General features: G+C 53.3%; 12 protein-coding genes across 12 annotated transcripts; 6 read left to right on the top strand and 6 right to left on the bottom strand.

Moving 5' to 3' along the window:
* The first annotated feature begins 93 nt into the window (after positions 1–93).
* P170DRAFT_229799 (WW domain protein) lies at positions 94–4,572 on the top strand. Its single transcript, XM_024842891.1, has 4 exons — positions 94–317; positions 498–2,951; positions 3,058–3,664; positions 3,719–4,572. Exons 2-4 carry the CDS (start codon positions 532–534, stop codon positions 4,268–4,270), a joined length of 3,579 nt encoding a protein of 1,192 aa, XP_024702281.1. The 5' UTR covers positions 94–317; positions 498–531; the 3' UTR covers positions 4,271–4,572.
* P170DRAFT_511642 (lipase family protein) lies at positions 4,519–6,144 on the bottom strand (the record flags this gene model as incomplete). The annotated part of the gene is made up of 2 exons (XM_024854909.1): positions 4,519–5,794; positions 5,872–6,144. 2 exons carry the CDS (start codon positions 6,142–6,144, stop codon positions 4,874–4,876), a joined length of 1,194 nt encoding a protein of 397 aa, XP_024702282.1. The 3' UTR covers positions 4,519–4,873.
* A 210-nt stretch (positions 6,145–6,354) lies between these two features.
* Positions 6,355–7,855, bottom strand: P170DRAFT_438694 (WD40 repeat domain-containing protein). Its single transcript, XM_024849662.1, has 4 exons — positions 7,538–7,855; positions 6,895–7,481; positions 6,592–6,832; positions 6,355–6,526 (listed from the first exon to the last, which is right to left on the bottom strand). Exons 1-4 carry the CDS (start codon positions 7,758–7,760, stop codon positions 6,486–6,488), a joined length of 1,092 nt encoding a protein of 363 aa, XP_024702283.1. The 5' UTR covers positions 7,761–7,855; the 3' UTR covers positions 6,355–6,485.
* Positions 7,856–8,057: 202 nt separating this feature from the next.
* Positions 8,058–8,822, top strand: P170DRAFT_477835 (U2 snRNP complex subunit MSL1; the record flags this gene model as incomplete). The annotated part of the gene is made up of 3 exons (XM_024853507.1): positions 8,058–8,134; positions 8,235–8,448; positions 8,523–8,822. The coding sequence occupies 3 exons, from the start codon at positions 8,058–8,060 to the stop codon at positions 8,820–8,822; spliced, it is 591 nt and encodes a 196-aa protein (XP_024702284.1).
* Positions 8,823–8,965: 143 nt separating this feature from the next.
* On the bottom strand, positions 8,966–10,035 carry P170DRAFT_511645 (ATG3/ATG10 family protein; the record flags this gene model as incomplete). Its single annotated transcript, XM_024854910.1, has 4 exons — positions 9,699–10,035; positions 9,512–9,631; positions 9,223–9,441; positions 8,966–9,151 (listed from the first exon to the last, which is right to left on the bottom strand). Exons 1-4 carry the CDS (start codon positions 9,846–9,848, stop codon positions 8,966–8,968), a joined length of 675 nt encoding a protein of 224 aa, XP_024702285.1. The 5' UTR covers positions 9,849–10,035.
* A 917-nt stretch (positions 10,036–10,952) lies between these two features.
* On the top strand, positions 10,953–13,773 carry P170DRAFT_229994 (uncharacterized protein). Its single transcript, XM_024842892.1, has one exon. It carries the CDS (start codon positions 11,134–11,136, stop codon positions 13,423–13,425), a length of 2,292 nt encoding a protein of 763 aa, XP_024702286.1. The 5' UTR covers positions 10,953–11,133; the 3' UTR covers positions 13,426–13,773.
* P170DRAFT_457393 (HSP20-like chaperone) lies at positions 13,689–15,391 on the bottom strand (the record flags this gene model as incomplete). The annotated part of the gene is made up of 4 exons (XM_024851714.1): positions 13,689–14,644; positions 15,037–15,156; positions 15,221–15,252; positions 15,311–15,391. The coding sequence occupies 4 exons, from the start codon at positions 15,389–15,391 to the stop codon at positions 14,122–14,124; spliced, it is 756 nt and encodes a 251-aa protein (XP_024702287.1). The 3' UTR covers positions 13,689–14,121.
* A 158-nt stretch (positions 15,392–15,549) lies between these two features.
* P170DRAFT_477840 (fumarylacetoacetate hydrolase family protein) lies at positions 15,550–16,583 on the top strand (the record flags this gene model as incomplete). Its single annotated transcript, XM_024853508.1, has 3 exons — positions 15,550–15,564; positions 15,600–16,369; positions 16,451–16,583. 3 exons carry the CDS (start codon positions 15,550–15,552, stop codon positions 16,581–16,583), a joined length of 918 nt encoding a protein of 305 aa, XP_024702288.1.
* Positions 16,469–17,819, bottom strand: pre4 (proteasome core particle subunit beta 7). The gene is made up of 3 exons (XM_024845827.1): positions 17,665–17,819; positions 17,456–17,603; positions 16,469–17,395 (listed from the first exon to the last, which is right to left on the bottom strand). Exons 1-3 carry the CDS (start codon positions 17,692–17,694, stop codon positions 16,791–16,793), a joined length of 783 nt encoding a protein of 260 aa, XP_024702289.1. The 5' UTR covers positions 17,695–17,819; the 3' UTR covers positions 16,469–16,790.
* A 314-nt stretch (positions 17,820–18,133) lies between these two features.
* P170DRAFT_438701 (HCNGP domain-containing protein) lies at positions 18,134–19,129 on the bottom strand. Its single transcript, XM_024849663.1, has 3 exons — positions 18,932–19,129; positions 18,814–18,865; positions 18,134–18,760 (listed from the first exon to the last, which is right to left on the bottom strand). Exons 1-3 carry the CDS (start codon positions 19,001–19,003, stop codon positions 18,189–18,191), a joined length of 696 nt encoding a protein of 231 aa, XP_024702290.1. The 5' UTR covers positions 19,004–19,129; the 3' UTR covers positions 18,134–18,188.
* A 117-nt stretch (positions 19,130–19,246) lies between these two features.
* Positions 19,247–20,388, top strand: prs3 (proteasome core particle subunit beta 6). Its single transcript, XM_024852411.1, has 2 exons — positions 19,247–19,468; positions 19,524–20,388. The coding sequence occupies exons 1-2, from the start codon at positions 19,368–19,370 to the stop codon at positions 20,209–20,211; spliced, it is 789 nt and encodes a 262-aa protein (XP_024702291.1). The 5' UTR covers positions 19,247–19,367; the 3' UTR covers positions 20,212–20,388.
* Positions 20,389–20,839: 451 nt separating this feature from the next.
* P170DRAFT_457396 (mitochondrial distribution and morphology protein) lies at positions 20,840–23,292 on the top strand. The gene is made up of 3 exons (XM_024851715.1): positions 20,840–21,776; positions 21,832–23,054; positions 23,115–23,292. Exons 1-3 carry the CDS (start codon positions 20,975–20,977, stop codon positions 23,244–23,246), a joined length of 2,157 nt encoding a protein of 718 aa, XP_024702292.1. The 5' UTR covers positions 20,840–20,974; the 3' UTR covers positions 23,247–23,292.
* The last annotated feature ends 72 nt before the right edge of the window (positions 23,293–23,364 follow it).

Raw genomic sequence — 23,364 nt, forward strand, 5'->3', positions numbered from 1 at the left:
TCCAGGCAGCGAATTTCTCTCATTCGCCGCCAGTCTATCTGCCCCTCCAATGGTGGCGCCAAGTCAGTCGGGCTGCTGTCGAGCCAATGATGGCGGAGAAGCGTCTAGTACAGCAACAGGCCCGGCGGCTAATCGGGAGTGGGATGGGATGTGACGACGCGACGAGGGCCTGCCACTTCCGTCCTTCTTTTCCTTCTCCTGAACTCGACTGCGTGTCCTTCCGCGAAGGCTGAGGGTCCTTTCTCATTCTCCCTTCAGCTTCCTGTTCTGCGCTGCTTACCTCGGAACCCCGACCGACCCTTTCTGCGCATCAATTAGTTAGTAGACCCCCGCATCTGTTCGATTCAGTTGCGCCCCCTCTTATCACCGTGGCTCATCTTCCCGCCGAAGTATCGTCCTGGTTGCTGTCTTCGCCGTGATCTTTGTTTTCTTCTTCTCTTTCTTTCTCTGTTCTTTCTGCCCTTGCTAACTTAACCGTCTCCTTCGTCTCATACCAGGGCCAGGTTTCTTTCGGTTAGACCAGACCCTAAGATGGAATCTAGCGGAAGTCGTCAGGGCAGTCGTTCGCAGGAGGAATTGTTTCTAGGTAACCCCGCGGGGAGACCGCCTGTCGAATCACCCGTTATTGGACCGCTACGAATCAGCAAAAGAGAGACACCGTCACCCGCCCCGCAGAGTGCGCCTCTTCCTTACCCGGATGACCGGCTGAGGCACCAGCAAAGGCACAGTCCAAGCCCGACGGCCGATGGTGGGCGGCTTGGTGGCCCCCCAATGCCGATGAACAACATAGCGGCTATGCCGGCTGGTTCCGGCACACCAAGGCCCGACTACCCAGCAGCGTTGCGGCCGAGAGATGGTCGCGAGCCCAAGCAAATAACCCTGGCTGAGCGACGCGGGAATGTGCCAAAGCCGTTGCCAGAGTCCCCCGCAGGAGATGCACCCGATAGAGATGGATTGTTTGCCCGGAATTACCAACGAGCGCAAGTACCTCCACCTCCCATGAACGGGCACCGCGGTGATGGAGAGGCCCGTCAAGATTACCGACAGGGCTATTGGCCGCCTCCTCAGCCGGAGGCCTTGCCCGGACACGCAATAAGACCCGCGCCAGCACAGAATCTGCAGCCTCCGAACAACGCTATAAATCGGATCAGTTCGACAGCGTCAACCTCTACGACGCGCGCCCAGAGGGGATCGCCCCCACCGCCGGAAACTCCTATTGTCGAACCCGGTCAACAGCCGGGATCCGACATTGAAGCTCGGTATGCAGCCTCCGGCATCGCAGGCACGTCAACCCTGTCTGGATTACAGGCTCAGAGCGCGGCAGCCCAGAGAAGAGCAGAGCAGTATGCTGGCCAGCAACCGAGGACTCAGGCGCCATTTCAGAGGCCATGGACACCTACAGAACAGCCTGGAACCCAGCCACATGGACCGCCAACAGTCTACCAGGGCGCTGGGGTTATTTCCACGGAGAATCCCCCAGACCAATCCTACACACCTCAGCCAGTTTCAACTCCATCGCATGTCTCCTCAGCCCAGCAGCCTGCGAGAATCCCTCCTAATGCTCTGGAGCAAGACTTGGAACGAATGCGCATCAGTTCCTCCCCTCCCCCTGCTTACTCAAGTGTATCCGGATCGACTGCCGCCCAGGGATACTCGAGTGAAAAACAACGTGTAACTGCACCGACTGGCCAGTCGGCCCCGGCGGCAGTACATCCGGCAACATTGGCTCCCGAAAATGGCGCCGCGCCTTCTTCCTCAACGCAGGATCACCCTGCTTTTGCCAATGATCCGCGACAACAGCAGCCATCGGAACAATCACCGGCAAATGACATCGAGGATTCGCAGGGAGCGCAGAATAGTCATCAACCGACGATTCAGCAGACCCAGGTCAATGCATTGGCGACTCCTTCAGGCATCCCACCAGCATCACCCCCACCTCTTCCGGAGGGCTGGATTGCCCATTTAGACCCTAATTCGGGACAATATTACTACATTCACCTTCCTACGCAGTCAACCCAATGGGAATTCCCCAAGGGTCCCACGCCATTGAACCTAAACGAGACGCCATTGTCCCCGGTTGGAAGCGTTTACAGCAGTCATCCTCTATCTTCGCCCGGCTTGTCGGCGTTCAGCAAGCCACTGACCTCTCCTGGTCTCCCCATGACTCCCGGGTACGAGAGCCTGCAATCCCCCGTGGTAGCCGGGTTTACTGGTCCACCACCAAGTAGCGGTGTCGACTTGTATAAGGTAGCGCCGACCAACGGCGTATATTTTGGCCCGTATCTTCGCTATACGAATATGGACGTGGAGCGTGGGGTCTGGCTCGGCTCGATCCTGTTGGTCACCGATGCTGGACAGCCGCCGACAATTCATATGCACCAAAGCGTTGATCTTTCTCCCAATCCCCGGCAACTGAAGCCGCTTGCCATTGCCGTCCATCAGCGGTGGACTTTTTACAAGTACGATGTTGACTGTCACATGGACGACTCTGGTCCTGCAAAATGGACGTACGCGATTACGTCGCACCTGGGATGTACCCGCTACGAGTTTTTGGTGGCTGGGCGACATGAGACCAACTGGCGTTTGATCACGACTTCTGGAAATGACTTCTCACTCAATGTGAATGCAAACGAGCGATCACGCTTGGGAGGGGCGGGATTGATGTGGAAAGATATCATGCAGAAGCACAACGAGATCGGAGGCTTTCACGCACAACTATCTCTTGGAGGTCAGATCTATGCGGATCGAATGTGGAAAGAGATCCCATCCCTTAAGCAATGGCTTACGATCAAGGGCAAGGAAGCCAGGAAAACCGCGTCGTGGACTGCAGCCCACGAGGAGGATGTTTCTCATGCGTACTTCCATTACTATACCAGCCACTTTGACCAGCCGTACTTGAGGGAGTCATTCGCACAGATTCCCTACATCTGCCAAATCGATGACCACGACATGTAAGCACTTCTTTCTCTTTTCCTCCTCTTCCCCCCCCGAAGTTTCCTTTGCCCTCGTGCCCACATTATCATTGAACCTGACGCTAAGACCGGCCTCATAATTCAGATTTGATGGGTTCGGGTCCTATCCTGAGCACATGCAGTTCTCAAATATGTTCAAGAACATAGGTCGAATTGGAATAGAAATGTATCTCCTTTTTCAGCACCATACGACGTTAGAGTTGCTCCGCAATGTCAGTACAGACACCGATCTGTTCACCATCACTGGAACGGGCTGGCATTACGTCAAATATCTCGGGCCGGCGGTGGTCGTTGTCGGCCTCGATTGTCGATCAGAAAGGAACCCTCACCAGGTTGTGGCGGGGGCTACGTACCAGGGGATCTTCCCCAAGGTCGCAGTGCTACCGCCATCTGTACAGCATTGTTTGTGGATGATCTCGCTGCCTATCATCTACCCCCGACTGGAAACGGCCGAGCATATCGCCCATACGGTTGCTACCGGCAAACGGGCGGTCACGGGAGCCTATAATGTACTTGGGAAGGTAACCAGCTCCGTGGCCGGCGTGGTTGGCGCAAAGGATATGGTAGGCTCGGGGTTCGATTCGGTCAAGCGTGCTGTGGGTAAATCGGGGCTTATGGGCGGCATACTAAGCCCTTTTGGTGAATTTGACATGCTTGATGAGCTTCGAGATCAGTGGACGCATGAATCCAAGGTACCGAAATCCCCACTCCTCCGTGGAACCATCGTCAGTCTTGCTGATCTTCAGATACAGGATCTTGAGCGGACGTACTTCATCCGGACTCTGCAGGGAATCGCACATCAGAAGTCCCTGCGCATGACTTTCCTCTCCGGCGCGGTCAACGTCTGTGGTGCAGGCTTGGTGCACGACCCTGCCCATCCCTCCGACCATAAGACGATGTATCAAATCATTTCCTCGGCCGTGGTGAACAGTCCCCCTCCTTCGTACATCATCAAACTTCTCCACGGGAGCAACAAACCGCTTTACGTTCCTGCCAACGGCCACCGCTCCACACCTTCACAGCCCACCGACACGAAGGAGGATATGATGGAGATATTTCAATCTGACGTGACAGGGCAATCCCGAGAGCACCGGAAATTGATGGGCCGTCGAAATTATGCCGCCATAGTCGCCTACGATCCGGACGCCGTCAATCCGATGTACAACCAGCCCGCAGTCGGCTTTGGGGGCAGTAAGCTTAACCTGGCCGTGGATTTCATGGTCCAGGGTGAAGGCACGTATGGAACCGTGGTCAAGTACGGTCCAGTCATTGTTCCCAGTCTGGAGCACGGGAAATAAAAAGGTGTCGGCTTGGGACAATCGTCGTTTCGTTCTTCATCCTTATCCTACTTCTTCACATTCGAGTTTGGTTGGGTCCTGTTTCTGTCCTTTCTTTCTACCATTATTCTTTACCTGCATTCTTCACCTCTCTATCATCGAGGGTTTCACTTTCTCTGAATATACAATTGTTTGGGAGTGGGTATTATTAGGTAGCTAGTTTGGCTCCTCGTCCATGCCTTGAATATTGCCTCCAAGTATTTGGTCATCCCATCTTTTTTTTTTTTTTTTTTGGTCCACCCCGTTAAATTCCGTCTTAAAAGGCTAAGCGCGTTTGCCCCATGCATCTGACCTGTTTGACTAATGAAGCGACACCGCCAGTTTGAAGGCGACTTTATATACATACTTTGTATGTGCAGTCATGCAGGCTAGTGGAGAACGCCCTTGCATTCTTCCTGGAAATCTCGATCGACGTAATTCGTGCCTTGCTTCCATTATCTCTTCACATGATGCTGACCGCAAAAGAGAGCGGGACAATCTTGCTGGTCCTTTTACATCATAGCGCATGATACGTCTACCTGAGATGAGCATTTGGGTACGGAGTGAAAGTAGGTAGAAAGAGGTCTATTCCTTGCCAGTCGGATCCCCACCAGGAACACAAAGACCCAAGCGCCAGAAGTAGTCCCGGTGGGCGAAGAAAAGCTCCCATAACCGGTATCGAACGGGGATGCGATCCCACGGCCAGTGAAGCGGCGACTGTTGCTGTTCATGAAAACTAGGAGGCGCCACGGGCGGATTCGTCCAGTCCGGCGGCCGTCTGCTATCCGTGAGAAGGGACCTCACCTCACGCAGCGCGAATTCCTGCGCATCCCGTGATCCGGATATACACCGACTATCGTTGCGGCCCTTACAGAGAGACACGTCCGAAGCGGACGGCGACAGGCGCACTTTCGAGATAAAGATCTCCCCGGAGTGCATCTCGTACCCCCATTCCGCCAGAGGCAAGAGAGGCACGGGATCATGGACGTGTGTGACTCTGCGAAATCTCCACCGTCGATCATCAGAGCCCGGGTCGGCGTCGAGGAAGCCAAAGGTGGCGTCGAGGAAACGGACAAAGTCCCCGTTCCCGACCTTGGGCTCGCCAAAAGTGGTCACATGCGGGTCCCAGCCACGCAATCGCATCTCAAGTCCAGCCAGCGCGGCCACAGCCCCGCCCAGCGAGTGGCCGACCAGGACCAACTTGTATCCCGGGAATTGTTCTCTGGCGGCGGCGACATGCCGCAGAACGGTCGCGCGAGTGTTCCGCCACGAGGTCATGAACCCGGCATGGACCGTACAGTTCCGACAGCGCGCGGGCTGCTCGCCGCCGGGTCCATCTTCGACGTCGTAGGGAACGTAGACCTGCGGGTAGGCCGACAAGTCGACGATCGTGTTTGCCACGGAATATGTGCCGCGGAAAGCCACCACGATGCGTTTCGGGGAAGGGGGGTGGGAGAGCGCGACGTAGCCACAGGAGTCCGAGAGTAACGGGCCCGTATTCCACGACTAGCCGGAAGAACGCGAGGAAACCTTTTGAGTAAATCGTGCCAAGCTGGGGAGAGGCAACGGAGACAAGGACTTACGGCGATCAACTCGAAACCCCGGAGCTCATCGCAATGACTCAAGCATTCGAAGGGCTTCTGAATCCCCGTGCTCCCAACGCAGTAGGATACATCGACTATACGGGCGAGTTCTTCCAGGGCTGCAAACACGGTGGGGGAGACGACGCGATCGAATCCGGCGGGTTCATCATGAGCCGGAGTCTCTTTAGTCTCTGGAAGGAGTAGACTGGAGCGACAAAGGTAAGGGAAATATGCCAAAGCGAGGAAGAGAGTCAAGAAGTGGTCAAAGGCCATGGTTGTAGTATACGCCAAGACCTTTCGTCCGCATTGTGGACATTGCTGTACTTTATTGTAGTTCAGTGCATGTCTTGGGGAAAGGGGCTTGTGATGTGCAAGTTGCACGCGTGACGATGTTGGGGAAGCAAATCCGGGGAAATTGAGAATTTTACAGAAATTTACTCCGCGGTCGGAGGACAGTACGGTACGTATGTGTGTTTTGTAACGTATCATACCGGTGTGGATTTTATACCTGGTAATATATACACGGTCTCGTTGTGATACGGTATGGTATGTATAGTACTAACTACAGGAGGTGAACTGATCGCCGTTGACTCGGTACTACTCCGGACTCTACTCTAGATGGTCCAGACAACCACACGCCCGTCGACTCCGCTAGCTGGATTTCAACAGTTAGCCCAGATCATCACTTCCTGGCAAAATGAGGTGGGGGATGGAACTTACTGCTAAACTGTCGAACGGCTCCGCCGTCTTGTTCGTAGACCCTCACCGTGCTAATGGTATTCTGGTGAACCGATTTGAGCTGCGTGTCAACCTGGGCTTGTCCCTTGAGATCCATCTGACGAAACATGTTCAGGGCAGACTCCTCCCGAACACTGCCGGCGCCGGATCCTGCTTTGTTTTCAAGTGTTCCAACAAGCTGCCATCCACTCTCATTGCCGCGGAAACGGTACGGCTCGCAATCCTGGCATCAGTGACGTTAGTAGGTGTGCAAAGGTCATGATCAACTTGCTGGGGGTGGCTTACATGGCCTGCAGCAATGATTTCATCCTCCCCATTCCAGATCAAACTGTTGAATGGCAAGAGGCGGGTGGTGACATTCAACATCGCTCGAGGGGGTTGCTCCGGTGCACTTGGGTAAACAACCGTAACGCTGCTGTCGTGGCCAGTGAATGCAAGCGCATCTCCACTCGGGGAAAAGCACACCCCATGAATCCACCCCGCGGAGTCATTCAGAAATTCTCCGCAGATGGTGTTGAATGGGAGACGCTCTCCCCACGCGCTCGGTTCGGGACGCGTGTCAACACCCTTGATGTAACTCGAAAGAACCCGGGCGTGGGAGTCCGTAGATCCAGCAGCCAGCAAAACGGAGTTCGGGTGCCAAGCCAGTGTCGTGATGGTGCTTCGAATGGGTTTCTTCAGGTGCTTTGAAATCCACCAGTCGTTTTCTTCCTCGAAATAGCATACCGCGATCACGCGGGCCCCCGATCCGACGGCGAATTTTTGTTCGGATGGAGACCACCGGACAAAGGTCGCGGCCCGATTGATTCGAAGAAGGACCAGGGTCGGTTTCCAGCCCGAATCCGTTCGTTCCCAAACGTAAGCGTTACGGTCTGTACTCATGAGGTAAGCTAGGCGGCGGCGCTTTGGAGGTCGGCGTGAAACTAACCCTGCGAGCAAGTAACGATACGGCCACTGTTAGGGGCGATGTCAACGCCCGTAACAATCTTCTCATGACCCTTCAGCTCGTCGGTCAATGAAAACTTGTTACCTCCTCTCTGATAGAGCTCCACATTGCTGTCCCGCGCAACCGCAAGGGTGTTCTTATCAGACGAAAATGAATGGTCGGCGATTGGGTTGTGAAATAGATGGTGGACTTCTGGAGCAGGCATTGTAATGCAATCGGTAGGAGCAGCTCTCTACTACCGTTCAGGGGGGGAACAAGGGTGGTGGAGGGGGCAGTGGTTGCAAGGCTTCTTTATCGCAGCGTAGATGCTGAACGGGGGGAAGTTCAAGGCCGCGACCATCGATGACGCGGGCGTGCTTATATAATAGATCACGTGATCCATTGTCGGTCACGGGCCATTAGCAGAAGCGCAACGCGAGGGCGCCGAGAAGCTCCATTCGAGCCGGGGAGAAAACGCTTGCTACGCTCGACTCCTGACCTCTACCTCCTCCCCATAGCAGCAATGTCTCCAACAACCACTCTTACAACGCGCAGAGGTACGCAGGGTAAACCTGCTACCTCCGGGGTTCCGAATCAAACGTCAGTTTTCCATTCTTTCCTCGGCCGGAGTGGAGCAAAAAAAAAACCTCCCCCCCCCCCCCCCCCCCCCAAAGTATGGGAGATTCTGATGGACTCTTAGGCTATACTGTACCAACCTTCCGGACAAGCTGCGCAAACTTGACTTGCGGCTCTCGCTATACACCCTGTTCTCCACCTACGGAACCGTTTTGGACGTGGTGGCTATGAAGACCAAGAAGATGCGCGGTCAGGCCCATATCGTGTTCAAGGATGTCCAAGCTAGCACACAAGCAATGCGTGCGCTTCAGGGGTTTGAGTTTTTTGGCAAGCAAATGGTAAGGTCTACAAGTTGGTTCTGGTATATGGTTTCAATTTTCATCGCGATCATCTACTGATTTTGAGGCTACAGAAAATTGTTTATGCGAAAGGCACTTCGGATGTTATTGCCAGACTCCGCGGAACATATAGTATGGCACCAGCGGGTGCTGCAGCTCAGCCTGGGGTCGCATCTTCAGATTTGCAAAGGTCGATCTTCAGCGGACCTCCCGGGTCGGCAGCGCTACCGCCGAAATCCACCGGGGAGGTTAACGGTGATCCCCTGGCAACCCAAGGAGTCAAGCGGCCTCGCGAGGAGGAAAGTGACGGAGGGGAAGCACCGATGGATGAGGACAGCGATGTGCCGATGGAAGCCTCATCCGATGAAGACTAGGCCATCCGAGTCATGATGATCAACGAGCCGAAGTAGCAACGGGAAAGGGGTGGGAGAGAACTGGAGGAGGGAGAGGGGCCCCTCCCTAAGATGGTCTGCTTCAATCACATCACTTAATGCTATGCCCAGGAATTTGTGCTTGCTCATTGCTCTCCATTCCTAAAGAGCTCACTTGGCAAATGGAGACCGAGGCGATTGCCTATCAGCCCAAACCAGATGACGAGGTACGTCTCGGGTGTAACGTCTTGATGCCCCGCGATCTGTCTCATAGCGTCTGCGGTGTTGCATGGATGAACGAAGAAAACCGGGGTCTCGGACTGTGGGTGGTACTACGAAAGCATGAGCTCTAACACGAGGGAAAGAAGGAAAGCGATCTCGGGGATTTGTCCGCTGCACCTACGCCGATACTAATACCGCCCATGACCCCGACGTCTTGGAGCTCCTTTCTGTACTGGTCCGCTACGAGGTAATGGTAGACTGCGTCTATCTCCATCGGACCGAGATGGGTACCTCGCCGCAACATGAAGTATAGAACGGGGACTTGGTACGTGGGGGAAAGGAGAATCTCATAATCCACCTGGAGTACGGTGTTGGAGTCGGGCGGACGAATGAGGGCCTCCTGCGGATTGGATCATTAATTATCAGAAGATAGTGTGCGTGTGCAATGAAATGGGAAACAAGTCACGGACTGGATCCTGCTCGGTAGCCTCCAATTGCGTATCCTCGGGACCTACGGAGGGGACGGCGTCGACATGACGCATCGCGACATGGTCCAGGTTCCGCGAGATGTCGAGAACCGGACCAAGTGGCTACAGCAGTCGAGCGGGTTAGGAGGGACATGGGGTGCCAAAAAGAGCCAGATCGGACGGGGGATACCTGTCGTGTCAGCCGGATGGACGACCATCCCACCGCCGAGGGGCCGACCGCGTGAACGCGGGCCAGCAATGCGCGACAGGCGCCATGGAATTCGTCTGGCGACAGGAAGGGAAAGGCCGCCATGCGACGGGGCGAAGACGCGGTGTACATTCAGCAAGATTTTGACCGACAGGACATTAGTTACTATTATTGAATGATTTGACGCTGACTCCCGCCGCACACCGATCCGGTTGGCCCCACGGCAGCCGGGAAACCCTAAGCCGTTCTCGGATGGCGAAATCGTTTGCAGCGAGGTAGTCCGGAGATGTAGGGTAGGGGTAGAGGAGAGAGGAGAGAGTTGGAAGGAGGAGGAAGGAGGAAGGAGGAAGGAGTTCCGTCAAAGAGGTACCTACCTGTACCTACCTTAAAAGACCATGACGCCGCCAATACCGAACGGAGTATCGTAGTATTCATTGTACAGTACACGTATTTGGGTACAGGACCGAGGTACCTGAGCGTACAGGGAGGTACCTACCACGATACCTTAACTCCGTGGTGCCGTAGGTACCTCGTAGATGGAGGTCCCTTCCACCGTACAACCTCGCCGGCCAAGTTGATCGATTCATCTCTCGCTTTTTTCGGTCTTCCGGCCTGTCTTTCTGCCTCCACCGTCTCGCTCTCGCTCTTTCAGCTCGGGGATCGTCTGTCCTCTCCACTGCCTTCTCATTTCCTTCTTGGGCGTCTCGACCTGCATAAACTATGCAACGCTCGATCTGTCCGCATTCGGCCTTGATGTGGTGGTTATCCACCCGGATGGTTGTTTTGCATGGCCCATAGACCACAATGGCCTTAGGTTGTCAATCGGGTTTCCATCTTAACCTTCCTCGTCCTCCGACCGCAGTCGGTCTCCTCCCGTCCCAATTCCGTTGTATCTGCATCGAGAACGCATTCGTCATTGTGGTGTCTTGCGCATCTTCTGCCAATGCATTGGGTCTGCTGGCGGTTACTCCCTCTCCCTCCCCCCCCCCTCCCCTGGTCCTTCACTTCTCTTATGTAGTTGATGCTTCCCGTTGCTCATCTCTGTGTTACCTTTAGCCCGATCTTGCATCTTGTTGTGGCATTCCTTGTCGAGCAATTGGTCTTGGGGTGTCGCCGCCGCTGCTGCTGCCGTCCGGATTTCGTCCTTGTGGGTAAAATCCAAATTCACAATCCTTTTTCTATCCCCTTGTGTCCTTTTTTCTATCCGTTCCTTTCTCTCTCGCTCCCTTCGTCGAGGGTGGCTTCCCTTTAGTCTGGGATCTTTATTTGGTTGCTATATCGCTGTCCGGGTCACAAAGACGGTACCCTACGTCAAATGCTGTTTGGCTGTTAGCACTGCTGGGGAAACGTCCATGAGCGGCCTGTGGTGGTCTTAAGGTCTTGCTCTGTGCTTGAACTTCCAAACAGCTACCAAGTCATGGGAAGTTTCTTCTCTATTCCAAGTAGAGACAAGCGCCGCCGCTCAAACCGGCTCTCGAAACCGCCTGCTAACAACCAACCCGCTTCGCTCTCGGCCAATTCGCCTCGACAACCTTCCAATCCTTGCTCTCCGGTAGCATCCACTTGGCAAAATCCGTGGACTGGAGCTTCTATCCCGGTTGCCTCCTCTGATTCAGAACCCAATGGGCGAAGGTCGCACTCGTTTGCTTCTGTCTCGTTGCAGTCCGATCCGCCTTGGATAGCTGCCAGCAAGACAAAACGGAGCAACTCCACTGCCAAAGAGTCAAGCGATATTCGCATCCACTCGCCAACGTCCAGTCTCGGTACCTCTGGCACCCTATCGCGGCGAGCTTCGTTTCAACCCTCTCGGCAACCCACCTTCCAACCGGCATTCGTGCCGAATGAGCTTCATTCACCGTGGCCTTCACCAGGCAAACCCAGAAGATCCTACTCGGTGCAATCGCCGCCGCGCAGAGCGAACAGTACGGTGAACGCAAGCAGTATCGAAGAAGCAACTTCTTCCAATACCCACTTCCTCGTTGACAGCCAGGGATTTTCTCTGATCCGCCGGCGCTCCCTCTTAACGCGGCCCGGAATTGCTACGAGACGATCAACGAAAGATGCTGCTCGGCGATGCCCTTCCCCAATCAAGCAAGAACCGGCGGTCATGTCTACTACCGTGAATGAAGTCTCTCACCCGTTGCAGTGGCATCCGTCAAGACGACAGGATACTGACTGGAGACATCCGCTTTCACTTTCCCAGCTACGTCCCCCAACGCCAAATGACTTTGAGTATACACATCTGGGGGCTCTCAAGCTAGGGTCACTGCGCGTAGTGAATGGCTCCACATCTCCGTGCCCCAGCGACCGATCTCGGCGTAATAGGCCTCGCAGTCAGACTCCAGACGTCTGTCCCGACAATACGTTTCATGTGGGGCCAAGCAATGCTCCAGGGGGGCAGCGTCACTGCGCAAAACCAGCCGGATTTGTTTCAAACAGTGCGGACGCTCCAAGAGACTGCCACAATGATATAGTTTGTGGTGCCAATAATTCTGGGTCTGTTAGCAGTCATCACAGTGACGGGGGCTTACAGACAGGTGATAGACCGCCGTTCGGTCTTCAGTGTTTGACAAATCGAAGCGAGAGTATTCCATCGAATCTCGTGGTACTTGCTCACTCACTGTCTCACGATGGGGGATTCGACGAGCCACCAGTAAGCCGCCTTTCATATGAAGAACCGCCAACAAGCGCATCCCCTGCGTTCGGTGAAAAAGAGCATGGAGACGGATGGGGCTTTGCATCCGATAATCAAAAAAACTTGACTGCTCGCTTTGATAAAGCCGTCGATGGGGAAGTCTTGCGGTCCAGGCAGTCAGTGGCACACAAGAAAGTCGACAGCGGCTACAGTTCCGCGGCATCAATTCGGTCTCTTCAGGCCAGTCGCGCCGGATCATCGTTAGACTCTCAGACGTTCATACAACGACAGGCACTCAAATATCGCAGGTTTACTCTTGGAGGGAACGCCAGAGACGCCACTGGACGAGATGCAGAGGAATCTTTTAGCTTCGGAAACCAGTGTCCTGCGCGCCTCCGTCCGGGGCTTCAAGACCCCGAGATGAAATATAGACCTGGGACGAGAGGCTGGTCGACCTCCATGTGCCACGAATCGCCGCTGAAACCATTGAATGGGCGAGTACGGAGCCTATCCTACACTGGCCCACGATCCTCAACCCGTGTGGAATCTCTTCCCCGATACTGCACACATCTACGCAGTCAAGAATCTGCTTCCACTGGAATGACGGCTGCGCTCAAAAGTCAAAATGCTACAAAATTGGACATATCAGTGGCAGCGCTGTGCCGAGCGCCTCTGGGCGGCACCTTAGGGTATGGTTTAGATCACGGTCGGGGAAGAAACTCATCTACGGGGCCTGAGACTCCCAACAAAATCATCGCTGGTTTCGAATCTCCATCACGACACCCCGCTGTGGCTAGAACCGGCAGAGCAGCGTCTGAGGACCAGGGTGTCGAACACCCGCGGTTCTACGACCAGGCTAGCAAACTTCGGTGCACGGATTCAGCGCCTGGAACGAACCCTGCGATAATAACTCAAAGCACTTCGCAATCAGCTAGGGTCGAATGTCACGTTGACACTCCTCGGGGTAGGCCAAGGTGTCGGAGTATTGAATATCAACGTCGCAGGTTGTCCAAGCAGCGAAAAGGTCCAAACACGTACTATGCCACCGCTTCTCCGTTTGCCTCTCGCGGATAAGCTATGAGATATATAGTAGCTGGTATGCGCATTTCTTGCCTGGCTTTGTCACTCTTTCCCTTCTTTTCTTTTCTGCTGTCTATGTATGATTCCTCTTTCTCTCGTTATCCCATACATCCTGGCGTTCGGATATCGCGCAAGTTATTGAGACCGGGTGTTTGGTGCCACTGTGGATATACCCTTTTCGATGACTCGATGGTTTCCATCTTCTATCGTTAAATATGCTATACATTTTCCTTTGTAAGGTATATATATATATTTCTCCTTAAAAAAAAGTTCAAAGACTCAAAACAAATCATGTCGATGCTTTACATTATAATCGATTTAGAAGAAATGGGATTAGTTCACGATACATCCATTGCATTACAAAGACCTAGATGATCATATCATACCGAGACATTTTCACCGTGTGACGTTAGACGATCGAGTCAAATTAAAACGCACTGATAGCCGTTAGAAGAAGGAATAATCGAGGCAATAAAAGAGGTTGTAGAATTCATTAGTGCTGATATAATACATTATTCGTGTATGCAGACTGTCAGAGAACAAACAGGGAAAAGTAGAGAAGAGAGAAAAAGAAGCGGGAAACGTAAACCCCAACTGATCCAAGCCGGTCGTGAATCGAAAAGCCTAGGACAAGATATAATCAAAGCAGGTCTTCCTCCCTTGCTATTTGACAGACTAGCCACACAGGGTTTATTCGACCCGGATCTTCTTCAGTTTAGGAGCGGCCTCCTTGGGCAGAATAACGGAAATGATTCCGTTTCTCAAACTCGCTCTGACTGCGTCTTGATCCACCCTAGTTGGGAATGAGAATGTTCGATGGAATTGACCAAGAGAGCGCTCCAACGCCCAGTATTTGAAGGCGGAGCCAGACCTCCTCGGTGCGGTCGCCGGATGAGAAGCAGATGCTGATGATTCACGAGTTGCCGTCGCGCTTGCTTCATCATCGTCGTCTTCGACCGTGGGCTGAAGAGATTTGCTGGAGGAAGTGTCATCGGTGCGTTCATCGACAGCCTCACTGGCGTCGGACGCCGTGTCATTGTATTGCCGCTCGACTCGACCCTTGATGACGATGGTATGGGGATCGGTGAATTCAATATCGAGATTGCTCTGCTCGACGCCAGGCAGTTCGCCGTCCAGATGATAGCTGCCGTCCAGCTCGTAGACGTCGAAACGAGGGCTGAACGAGGGGGCAGGAGTCACCCTTTGTCTTGGGCTCTTGGACCGGTGCACATCGTAGTCATCAAGCAGGTGGAACAACGGCGTGAAGCCAGAAGAAGAGCATGGGAAGAAAGTCATGGCGCAGACGCAACGAAGGCCGTGAGAATCTGGCGAGAAGGTATATCGACGAGGATGTACTACAAAGCCAAGGAGGCAGTAGTGAAGGGGGTTTTTGATTTGGAGATAGAAGCCCAGTCAAGGAGCATGTTCATTCTTTTATAAGGACAGCATTCTAGTCTGGCCGAGGATGGCATTGCGCCGATGCCGTCAGCGGGCGAAAGCGCTGGGTGGTACTCGATCGTGCTGGGCGTGTTCGAGGAGCTTCGACGCCGGTGACGCTTAGATAAGCCCGACTGCGGAAGCTTCCCGAACGTCCGCGTCGATTACTGAATGTTCCGGATGCCGGGAGACGAATACATCTCAACCTGGCGGTGTCCTTTGCGCAGCAGGTACTCGATCGCGTTGAAGTCCTTTTTATTGACGGACCGATGCTTGCGGAACTCCGCCCTGCAGCCCGGTTCCCTTTAGCACTCGGGGACCTCGTCGCAGTCGGGGGAAACGGCGGACCTACCTGGCATAAGCCTGGAAGTTCCCTCGCGTGTCCTGGAAGAGTGGTTTAGGTCGCGAGGCCAGGTCGGACGATTGGCCGGAAACTACTCACCGTGGGCTTCTTCTGGATCTCGCGAAGACATCTCCGGTAGAGGGACAGGACCTCTCTCTGGAGACCCGACAATCGAGCCATGTCGGGGATGGAAGGAGTTGGGTTGGAGGAGGTCAGAGATTCCGGCCGGTGCCGATCTTGCGGGGAAGTAAGGAAAAGGCGGCGACGGCTCTGGCGGCAGTAAGTGACTATCGCATCATCCCAGCAACAACCACCTCCTTCCCAGTAATCAAGGCATCATGCCGGAATTCTCGGTAGGTCGTACTCACTGGCTTCCTCTCCACCCCAGACTGCCCCCCAGGCTCATCAAGTTCTTTGGGACCTCGGTTCAACGCAGCGTCTCATCCGTTTCCTGGCCCGAGATGGCCATACCTACTACGGCGATGCCATCCTGGCCCCTGGGGCTGTCGACCTGACCGGCGTGACCAAGGCCAGGGTGATCCAAGGTGACATCTTTGGTCGGCATCGTGTCACAGACCAAATCGCCGAAGTAGGAGCATTCTTGGCACCATTGGCAAGAGCGGATATTGGCACGGTTCGCTGTCTGGGGCTGAACTACGAGCAGCACGCAAAGGAGTCTAACCTGCCCACGCCCAAGTACCCCGTTCTCTTCTACAAACCAGTGACGGCTATCTCAGGGCCGACCGATGACATTCCAATCCCTCCCATGGCACAAGAAGGCGAAGGCCTGGATTATGAATGCGAGCTGGTTGTCGTGATCGGCAAGGAGGCCAAAGACGTCCCGGAGAACCAAGCCCTAGATTATGTTCTCGGGTATTCCGTCGGCAACGATGTTTCCCATCGGGATTGGCAGATTAAACGCGGCGGAGGCCAGTGGGCATTGGGAAAGGGCTTCGATGGCTGGGCACCTTTCGGTCCCGGCATTGTGTCCTCCCGCCTGATCCGCGATCCGAATGCTTTGCATATCTCGACGAAGCTCAATGGCCATACGGTCCAGTCTTCGTCAACTAAGGATATGATCTTTAGTGTGGCAAGAACGGTTTCGTTTTTGTCGCAAGGCACCACCCTGTTGCCAGGCGATTTGATCTTTACCGGAACGTGAGTTGATCCTTGTCGTCGCCCCAACTACGACTTCTATACTTCTTCGGGGAGGGACTGACGATGACGATCTTGCTCAAGTCCCCAAGGTGTGGGAATGGGCCGAAAACCAGCACTTTGGCTCAAGGACGGTGATCATGTGGAAGTGTCTCTCGAGAAAGTGGGATCGTGTTCGAACCAGGTAGTCTTCGACCGTATCACCCCAAAGCTTTGAACATCTCATAGGATAAAATTGCTATATATGGCTTCAAAGCACGGGTGATATCGTAGGCAGGAGTCCCTCCCCCCCTCCCCCCCTCCTTGCTTCCCCGTGCGATATGATCGCTTATATAACGTTGAGATAGTGCAACAGTAGCAAATAAAGCATGTAATTTGTCCCTTGTTAATAAGAATCCTACCGCTAGACACAAATGACTGAAACCTAGTTGACCTGAGCTCCGTATCCCTTGATGCTTTCGGCGAATGCCCAGCTCTGAGCTTCAATTTTCTGGTCTTCCTGCATCTCAACACCGTCCCCAGTTATCACTGCAAGGGAGTACTTATCGATACTCCGAGCATCGCGGTACCAGAGGACCTTGAGACAGTCCCTCAGTGCTGCCACTGCCTCGTCTTTGCTGATCTCTTCTGTGGGTCTCTCTTCGGGGAACAGTCGACGAAGGATCGGAACGGCGAGATGAGCACCAAACCCAGTAGCAAGGTGCGGCGCTGAGAATGTAGTTCCGAGCAGGTCAGCTGAGCTGAGGAACGGCTTCTTGTCGCCATCGAATCCGGCCACAAGGATGTGGTTCCAGAGCGGGTTGAACTCGGAGCGGCGCTTGTAAAACACCTTGGACAGGTAAGTATGGAGGTTCTTAGCGTTGAGCATATTTCCATGAGTCGAATAGTTCTCCCTGATGTCGATTGACTCTAGGAGACGGTCGATGTACTGCATGTCGGACACATCACCGCTGAATCCAACGATGGCCGAGTCGCCGAACACCCGGAGACGTTTCACATCGGAAAATCGAGCAAGAGATCCGTACGAGGCTATTAGGATTCCAGACATGTTAGCTTTGCAAAGTGGAGGGTTCGACACGAAACGCGCACCTAAGTTATCAGCAGCGATCGCAACGCCGCCATTGAATTTGACCGCGATCACTGACGTCCCGGTCACGGCAGGCGACTGGGTATGAGTCTTGGGGCCAGTCGTTTGTAGGTATGATGGGTTATACGGCCCATAGATGTCATCCCTGGGCTTGTGACAGAGTATTAGTTAGGCACGACGCATGTATATATATACGTGGTGATCATCTTACTCGACCCCAAACTTCAGGATAGTGATTCATGATGGAGAGTGCGACTGAGGTGGATGGCGCGGGATGTTGAATAGACCGTTGAGTACCAGACCGGTGAAGAATCCAAGGCGAGTGAAATCCTCGATGATATAAGGGCCTCGGGGAATGGGAGAGTGGAATGGAATGATTGGGGTTCAGTGTAAAGTAAGTACGGAGGAGTAAGTACGTAGATAGTTCTTGCTAGGCAGTTGGAGCTGACGGAGCTCTGGTTACGTTAGTCACCCGCTCTAGCGATCCGCGCCTATTGGAGCTACTTATTAATGGGGGCATTCCGCGTTTAGCGAGGAGTTGACGCTATGCTTCCTTCTTCCCCTTCCCCAAATCTGGCCCTGCTCGAACCGCGGTTTCTACGTAGTACGGCCATGGTGGGTGACGATGGTAGAGCATGATGCTGTTGCCAACGAGCTATTTACGCCGGATACTTCACAAACTGCAGCTTCCGGTCAAGTCTGGGAGCCCAGAAATTACTAGATCCTTCTTTCCTCTCACGGGTTTGGTTTTGATATTTTCTTGACGCCAGGAGCGGTCGCTGACACAAAATCAATCGTTTCTCTCTTGCCTGGAAGCTTTCGCTCCTCCAAGTTGCTGTGGATCTCCTTCTGTGCCTTCAACAGCTCTTCCTTGAACCCCCAGCTTGGAAGACTAGCCATGTCCCACAAATCCCGGGGCAGCGCAGTGTGATATTGCATCTCCTCGCTGAGACCCGCGTGGTCCATCAGCTTTTTCAGTAAACTCGGGTTCTTTAGCGAGGTTGAGCTAGCCAGCTTTTCATTGAAGTGGACCTCTTGTTTCTTCAATGCCAGAAAGTGGGCAAATTTCGCATTTGCAGTTGGACTGGGAGATCCAGGGGGTGATAGTGGGATATCCAGACTTGGAACCGGAGGAAGTGTTAAATCATGAACCAAGTTGCGCGATGCTGAGTATGGGGAGGACTGCCCATCCAAAGAGCGGGTATTCGAGGGCTGAACCTCTTGATGGGATGGACCGAGAACTGGCCCCCGAGGATTTGGATCTGCGGTGATTACCGGTGCGAGTTCGGTATCTGGCGTCGACTGCGCTGGAATATATGGTCAGCTATACGCCCGAGTCATACAGCCTGATTAACTCTACCGTTATCTTCGGTGGGGTTGGGGTTTGCACTAGAACCATGTTCTAAGTCTCGCTGGAGAAGAAGAGAGAAATTATGAATCAGCTCGTATTACCCCAGCAAACGTTTAACATTGTATACCTTTGGCAACGGAGTGCGCCTCGTATCAACTTCATCGTCGCTGCTACTGTCGTATGCTGCGAGGCCTAGCATAATGGTCAATGATGATGCCGGCGCGACCGTGCAGTGAGAGCTTCGCCTGCGCGATAATGAACGAAGTCCCCAGCGGGTCAATCGTAAGACAGAGAGGAAAGAATCCCGATCAACCAGCAAGCTCCATGAGCTGCCGGGTCGTCGCTGCTCCGGTCGAAAGGCGGAAGCTTTTGGATGACATAAGCGACAGGCAGCTACGGGTCCGCGTCAGGGACAGCAATAGCTCCATTAACGCAACTAACCCGTTGACGCAGAACATCATCCTCATTGCACACTCACGAAATACCATCCTGGTTCCCTCGCAAAGAGCATTCATCTTGTGACCATCGTTGAATATCTATCTGGTCAAATACCATCCGGCAACATGTCGTTAATGGGCCACCAACCTCAGAACGAAGCGATCGGATACTCCTTCTCTCAGCCTCATACCGCGACTGCTGCCAACAAACAGCATTCGTTCTACCCGTGCGTATCGTAATCCTCGATTTGGGTTATATCCATGGTGCTAACTCAGCTTAAGATACACGGATAATGGCGGTTCCACCCTAGGCATCACAGGCGCCGATTTCGCCATCCTCGCCGGTGATACCCGCTCAGTTGCAGGGTACAACATCAACTCTCGCTTCGTTCCCAAGGTTTTCAAGATTGGTGGTGAGGATGAGACCGGTGATGGTGCTCATATTCTCCTGTCGGTTGTGGGCTTCGCCGCAGATGGTCAAGCGCTCAAAGAGCGGCTGGATGCGGTGGTGAAGATGTATAAGTACCAACATGGAAAACCCATGTCTGTCGGGGCATGTGCTCAGCGTTTGTCGACTATTCTTTACCAGAAACGATTCTTCCCCTACTACGTGACTGCTATTCTAGCCGGTCTGGATGAGGAGGGTAAAGGCGCCTTATACAGCTACGATCCCGTCGGTTCCTACGAAAGAGAGCAATGCAGAGCGGCAGGCTCAGCGGCGAGCTTGATTATGCCCTTCTTGGACAATCAAGTCAACTTCAAGAACCAATACATCCCGGGAAGTGGTGAGGGGCATGCTCTCGAACCCAGGAAGCCCGAGCCACTACCGAGAGAAACAGTTGAGCAATTGGTGCGAGATGCATTTACTAGTGCGGTTGAGCGACACATCGAAGTGGGAGATGGCTTACAAACGATGATCATCACACGTCACGGCATAGAGGAGGTTTTCACGCCATTGAAAAAGGACTAAGGAGGCCGAATCGAGACCTGATCGTGCGCCCTGTCTATTCCATGTTTCCCCCACCACCCTTCTCTCTTCCTATCTGTTCCCTGGTCATCTGGCCTAGAAATAATCCTACTTGTTGATGAGTTCGATCCGTCTACGCCTACTATGTATTATGTGAAATTTCCATATCTTGTCCTATCGGATAAGCCTAGCCTGTTGTAGAGGATTAGTGCAGTCCCATGCATAGTGCGGTACTGTATACCGTATCAACATCCTGGAGCCGTGGTGAATAGCAATCTGCAGCGCAGCGAGATTGTAATATTGTTTCGGATTCAGCGATCGAAGCTGTCCGGATTTTAGCGGGCGTCAATCAGAAGGCCTTGGTATGCCAGGATGCGACAAGAACTGAAACTTGGTTGGTTGACTTGGGATTGTTTTAATCGCGTTTTCGTCCGGCATTTCATTTCTTCTTCTTTTCCTTATTATTATGATTCGTCTGCTGTGTGGAGCATGAAGAGTACAATAGTACAAGAGAACAAGAGAATACAAAGGATTGACTCGGGGGCCGCTAGGATTACAAACAGGACAAACTACTGAGCTGGAGCGGGATGATTTCATTGAAATTTGTTCAAGAGCTGGTCGCCAAGCACGCCGGAACTTGGTCCCAACTTCTATCACTTTGCCTTTATCAGCCCTTCTCTATCAACTCTACGGCGCCTTTCCACCTGCCCCCCTTGCTACTTCCTTCTCGTCAATCTCGCCAGTTATCCAGTATGTGACGGCAATCATGCCTGGCAACTTCGGACGCAGGTTATACTCCAATTTTTGGGCAAGAACAAGCCCTTTTTTTGGACTGGGACAACAGACAAGTCGTACTCTTTTTTTCTCCGATGCAGCAAATCTGAATGGTTATGTTCATGGCTTTTTAGCCAGGCAACAGTTTCGAGGGGCGTCGACAATACCGCCACGGCGAACGACTCAGATTACCCGACGATTTGCTTCCGGGGGCTTTTTTGTCCTTGGATTCTCTCCAAATTCTGCGGCGGTGGAAACCGGAACCACCTGTGCTATCACTCCGGAAAAGATAATTTCGCATCGAAACTATCAATTCGACCGCAAATTCTTTCGGGGACTTTCGCGGACTGTATCGAAGCGGCAGTTGCACACCAAGGATGACGGCTCGAAACCAAAAGCGCAGAAGGACTCCGTAAACTCGGAGAATGGCGAGACCCTCAAATCACAGATCAGTGAAAAAGATGCCCACTTGCAGGTCCCATTCTCCAAGCAGGCGATAAATGAGCAGACTCCAGGGGGGGCATCAAATCGACATTTGATGGATCGTTTACCACACATGTCACAGCTCCATCGACCTACAAAGGAGGAACTCTTGGCCGCAGCCAATGGCTTCTGGTCTAGGCTCAAAGTACGCTTCAAGTGGTTCTCAATCCGTAGCGTGCGACCCTTCAATCTCGACGAAATAACAGCTCTTTTTTCGTGGGTGCTGTTGGGCCATGTGCTGTGGATTGTCCTAGGGACCACGACATTTTTCTCTTTGCTCATTCTTGCAATCAACACCGTCCTGGCTCAGGGTATGTTCGAACTATTCTGCTCAATTGTACCCGGTACTTGACTAATGCTCCATAGAAACGCTTGCTGGTTGGATAGGCAATTACCTTACAAGGTCTTCCGGTGTGAAGGTAGTGTTTGAATCTGCAATTGTTCCCCGATGGGGGGACGGTGTCATCACCTTTAAGAACGTTTTCGTCTCAAGACGACCAGGTCAAGGTACTGGCCATGTTAGTAAAGGCTCCTCGAAAACTGCTGCTGCCGTGGCCGCAGCCGCGGCTCTTAATGAACCACCCAGCCCCGATACAGCGGAACAGCGACCGTTGTCTGATGAAGAGGATACAAATTACACACAGTTCGATTTGTCGATCGAGACCGTCAACGTTACGCTGTCGTTCACGAAATGGATCAATGGCAAAGGCCCTCTTCGTGATGTCGAAGTAAAGGGGATACGGGGAGTAGTGGACCGTAGGCATGTCTACTGGCCAAATGTTGACTTGGACCCTAAATCCTACCGGCATGAGCACAACCCCGGCGACTTCGAGATTGACTCATTCAAGATGAACGATGTCCTGGTCTCAGTTTACCAGCCGGATAATTTTAGACCATTCTCCGTTAGCATATTTTCCTGCGATCTTCCGCAGCTGAGAAAGCAGTGGCTTTTCTATGATTTCATGTCTGCTAATATGATGTCGGGGTCTTTCGACAACTCTTTGTTCACCATTCATCCTCGCCAAACCCACAGTTTCACCGGCGCACGGTTGGGTGGCGAGGATGACGGGGATGGCAAACCAAACCCGTGGAAGAAACATAGCAGGATTCGCATCGATGGGCTAAATATTGACCATCTGAACCGTGGGGTACAAGGCCCCTTTTCTTGGATTCACGAAGGAACGGTCGATATCGTGGCCGACATTATGTTCCCGGCCGAAAATGATGAAAGCCTGACCAAGGTGGTGACCGATCTGTACGATCGATTGGAGGCCACTGTAACATCCAACCGGTATGACGACTCGGGCTTGCACAGTGCCGATGCGACTGGTGAGCCCGGGGACAGCGATCAGAGGCGGTTCTTGATCACCGATCTGCGGCTACATTTGAACAACGTGCGGGCCGTTGTGCCTCTTTTCACACGAGACCTATCCTACATCAACAACGCCTTAATACGCCCCATCGTCGCATACATCAATTCCCGGCGAACCTTCATTCCAGTCAACTGTCGCCTCGTCAAGCGCCTTGGCGATTTCGATGGCAGCTGGACCACCTTCGACAGCGGCTTGATGGATGACCTTTCGGCGGCGGTAAGTTGGGCTTCCTCTTCCCCTTCCCCCGAGTCCCGGGACACTGCTGATGGATGCAAGGTATACGATGCGTTTGCTCGAGACGTGGTGGACGAGCAGGCACGCAAGCGACGGTTCAAGAAGGTTGGTTTCTGGTCTCTTCAGCTCGCAGCCCAGGCGATCTTCATGGGAATGGCTGGCAACATCGCATGATTCTGTACATTTTTCCCGGTTTAATGATTGAAATAGCCACGGGGATAGAAGGGGGGGGGGGGGGGGGGGGGTCGGTGGGCGTTCTGTATAGTTAAGGATCGTTAGGTACATGTTGATA

The sequence above is a fragment of the Aspergillus steynii genome (genome assembly GCF_002849105.1).
Source record: "Aspergillus steynii IBT 23096 chromosome Unknown P170scaffold_6, whole genome shotgun sequence".
Lineage (NCBI taxonomy): Eukaryota > Fungi > Ascomycota > Eurotiomycetes > Eurotiales > Aspergillaceae > Aspergillus > Aspergillus steynii.

Coding starts and splice junctions, on each gene's coding strand:
- prs3 (XM_024852411.1), top strand. CDS start 19,368: ATGTCGTTAATGGGCCACCAACCTCAGAACGAAGCGATCGGATACTCC. Junction 19,469..19,523: donor AAACAGCATTCGTTCTACCC/GTGCGTATCGTA, acceptor ACTCAGCTTAAG/ATACACGGATAATGGCGGTT.
- P170DRAFT_457396 (XM_024851715.1), top strand. CDS start 20,975: ATGCCTGGCAACTTCGGACGCAGGTTATACTCCAATTTTTGGGCAAGA. Junction 21,777..21,831: donor CAACACCGTCCTGGCTCAGG/GTATGTTCGAAC, acceptor AATGCTCCATAG/AAACGCTTGCTGGTTGGATA. Junction 23,055..23,114: donor TGGATGACCTTTCGGCGGCG/GTAAGTTGGGCT, acceptor GATGGATGCAAG/GTATACGATGCGTTTGCTCG.
- P170DRAFT_438701 (XM_024849663.1), bottom strand. CDS start 19,003: ATGCTAGGCCTCGCAGCATACGACAGTAGCAGCGACGATGAAGTTGAT. Junction 18,866..18,931: donor GGCGCACTCCGTTGCCAAAG/GTATACAATGTT, acceptor CTTCTTCTCCAG/CGAGACTTAGAACATGGTTC. Junction 18,761..18,813: donor CAACCCCACCGAAGATAACG/GTAGAGTTAATC, acceptor CATATATTCCAG/CGCAGTCGACGCCAGATACC.
- P170DRAFT_438694 (XM_024849662.1), bottom strand. CDS start 7,760: ATGCCTGCTCCAGAAGTCCACCATCTATTTCACAACCCAATCGCCGAC. Junction 6,833..6,894: donor AAATCATTGCTGCAGGCCAT/GTAAGCCACCCC, acceptor CACTGATGCCAG/GATTGCGAGCCGTACCGTTT. Junction 6,527..6,591: donor AGCCGTTCGACAGTTTAGCA/GTAAGTTCCATC, acceptor GTTGAAATCCAG/CTAGCGGAGTCGACGGGCGT.
- P170DRAFT_229799 (XM_024842891.1), top strand. CDS start 532: ATGGAATCTAGCGGAAGTCGTCAGGGCAGTCGTTCGCAGGAGGAATTG. Junction 2,952..3,057: donor CAAATCGATGACCACGACAT/GTAAGCACTTCT, acceptor CTCATAATTCAG/ATTTGATGGGTTCGGGTCCT. Junction 3,665..3,718: donor AGTGGACGCATGAATCCAAG/GTACCGAAATCC, acceptor GCTGATCTTCAG/ATACAGGATCTTGAGCGGAC.
- P170DRAFT_229994 (XM_024842892.1), top strand. CDS start 11,134: ATGGGAAGTTTCTTCTCTATTCCAAGTAGAGACAAGCGCCGCCGCTCA.
- pre4 (XM_024845827.1), bottom strand. CDS start 17,694: ATGAATCACTATCCTGAAGTTTGGGGTCGA. Junction 17,604..17,664: donor ATCCTGAAGTTTGGGGTCGA/GTAAGATGATCA, acceptor CTCTGTCACAAG/CCCAGGGATGACATCTATGG. Junction 17,396..17,455: donor GATCGCTGCTGATAACTTAG/GTGCGCGTTTCG, acceptor GAATCCTAATAG/CCTCGTACGGATCTCTTGCT.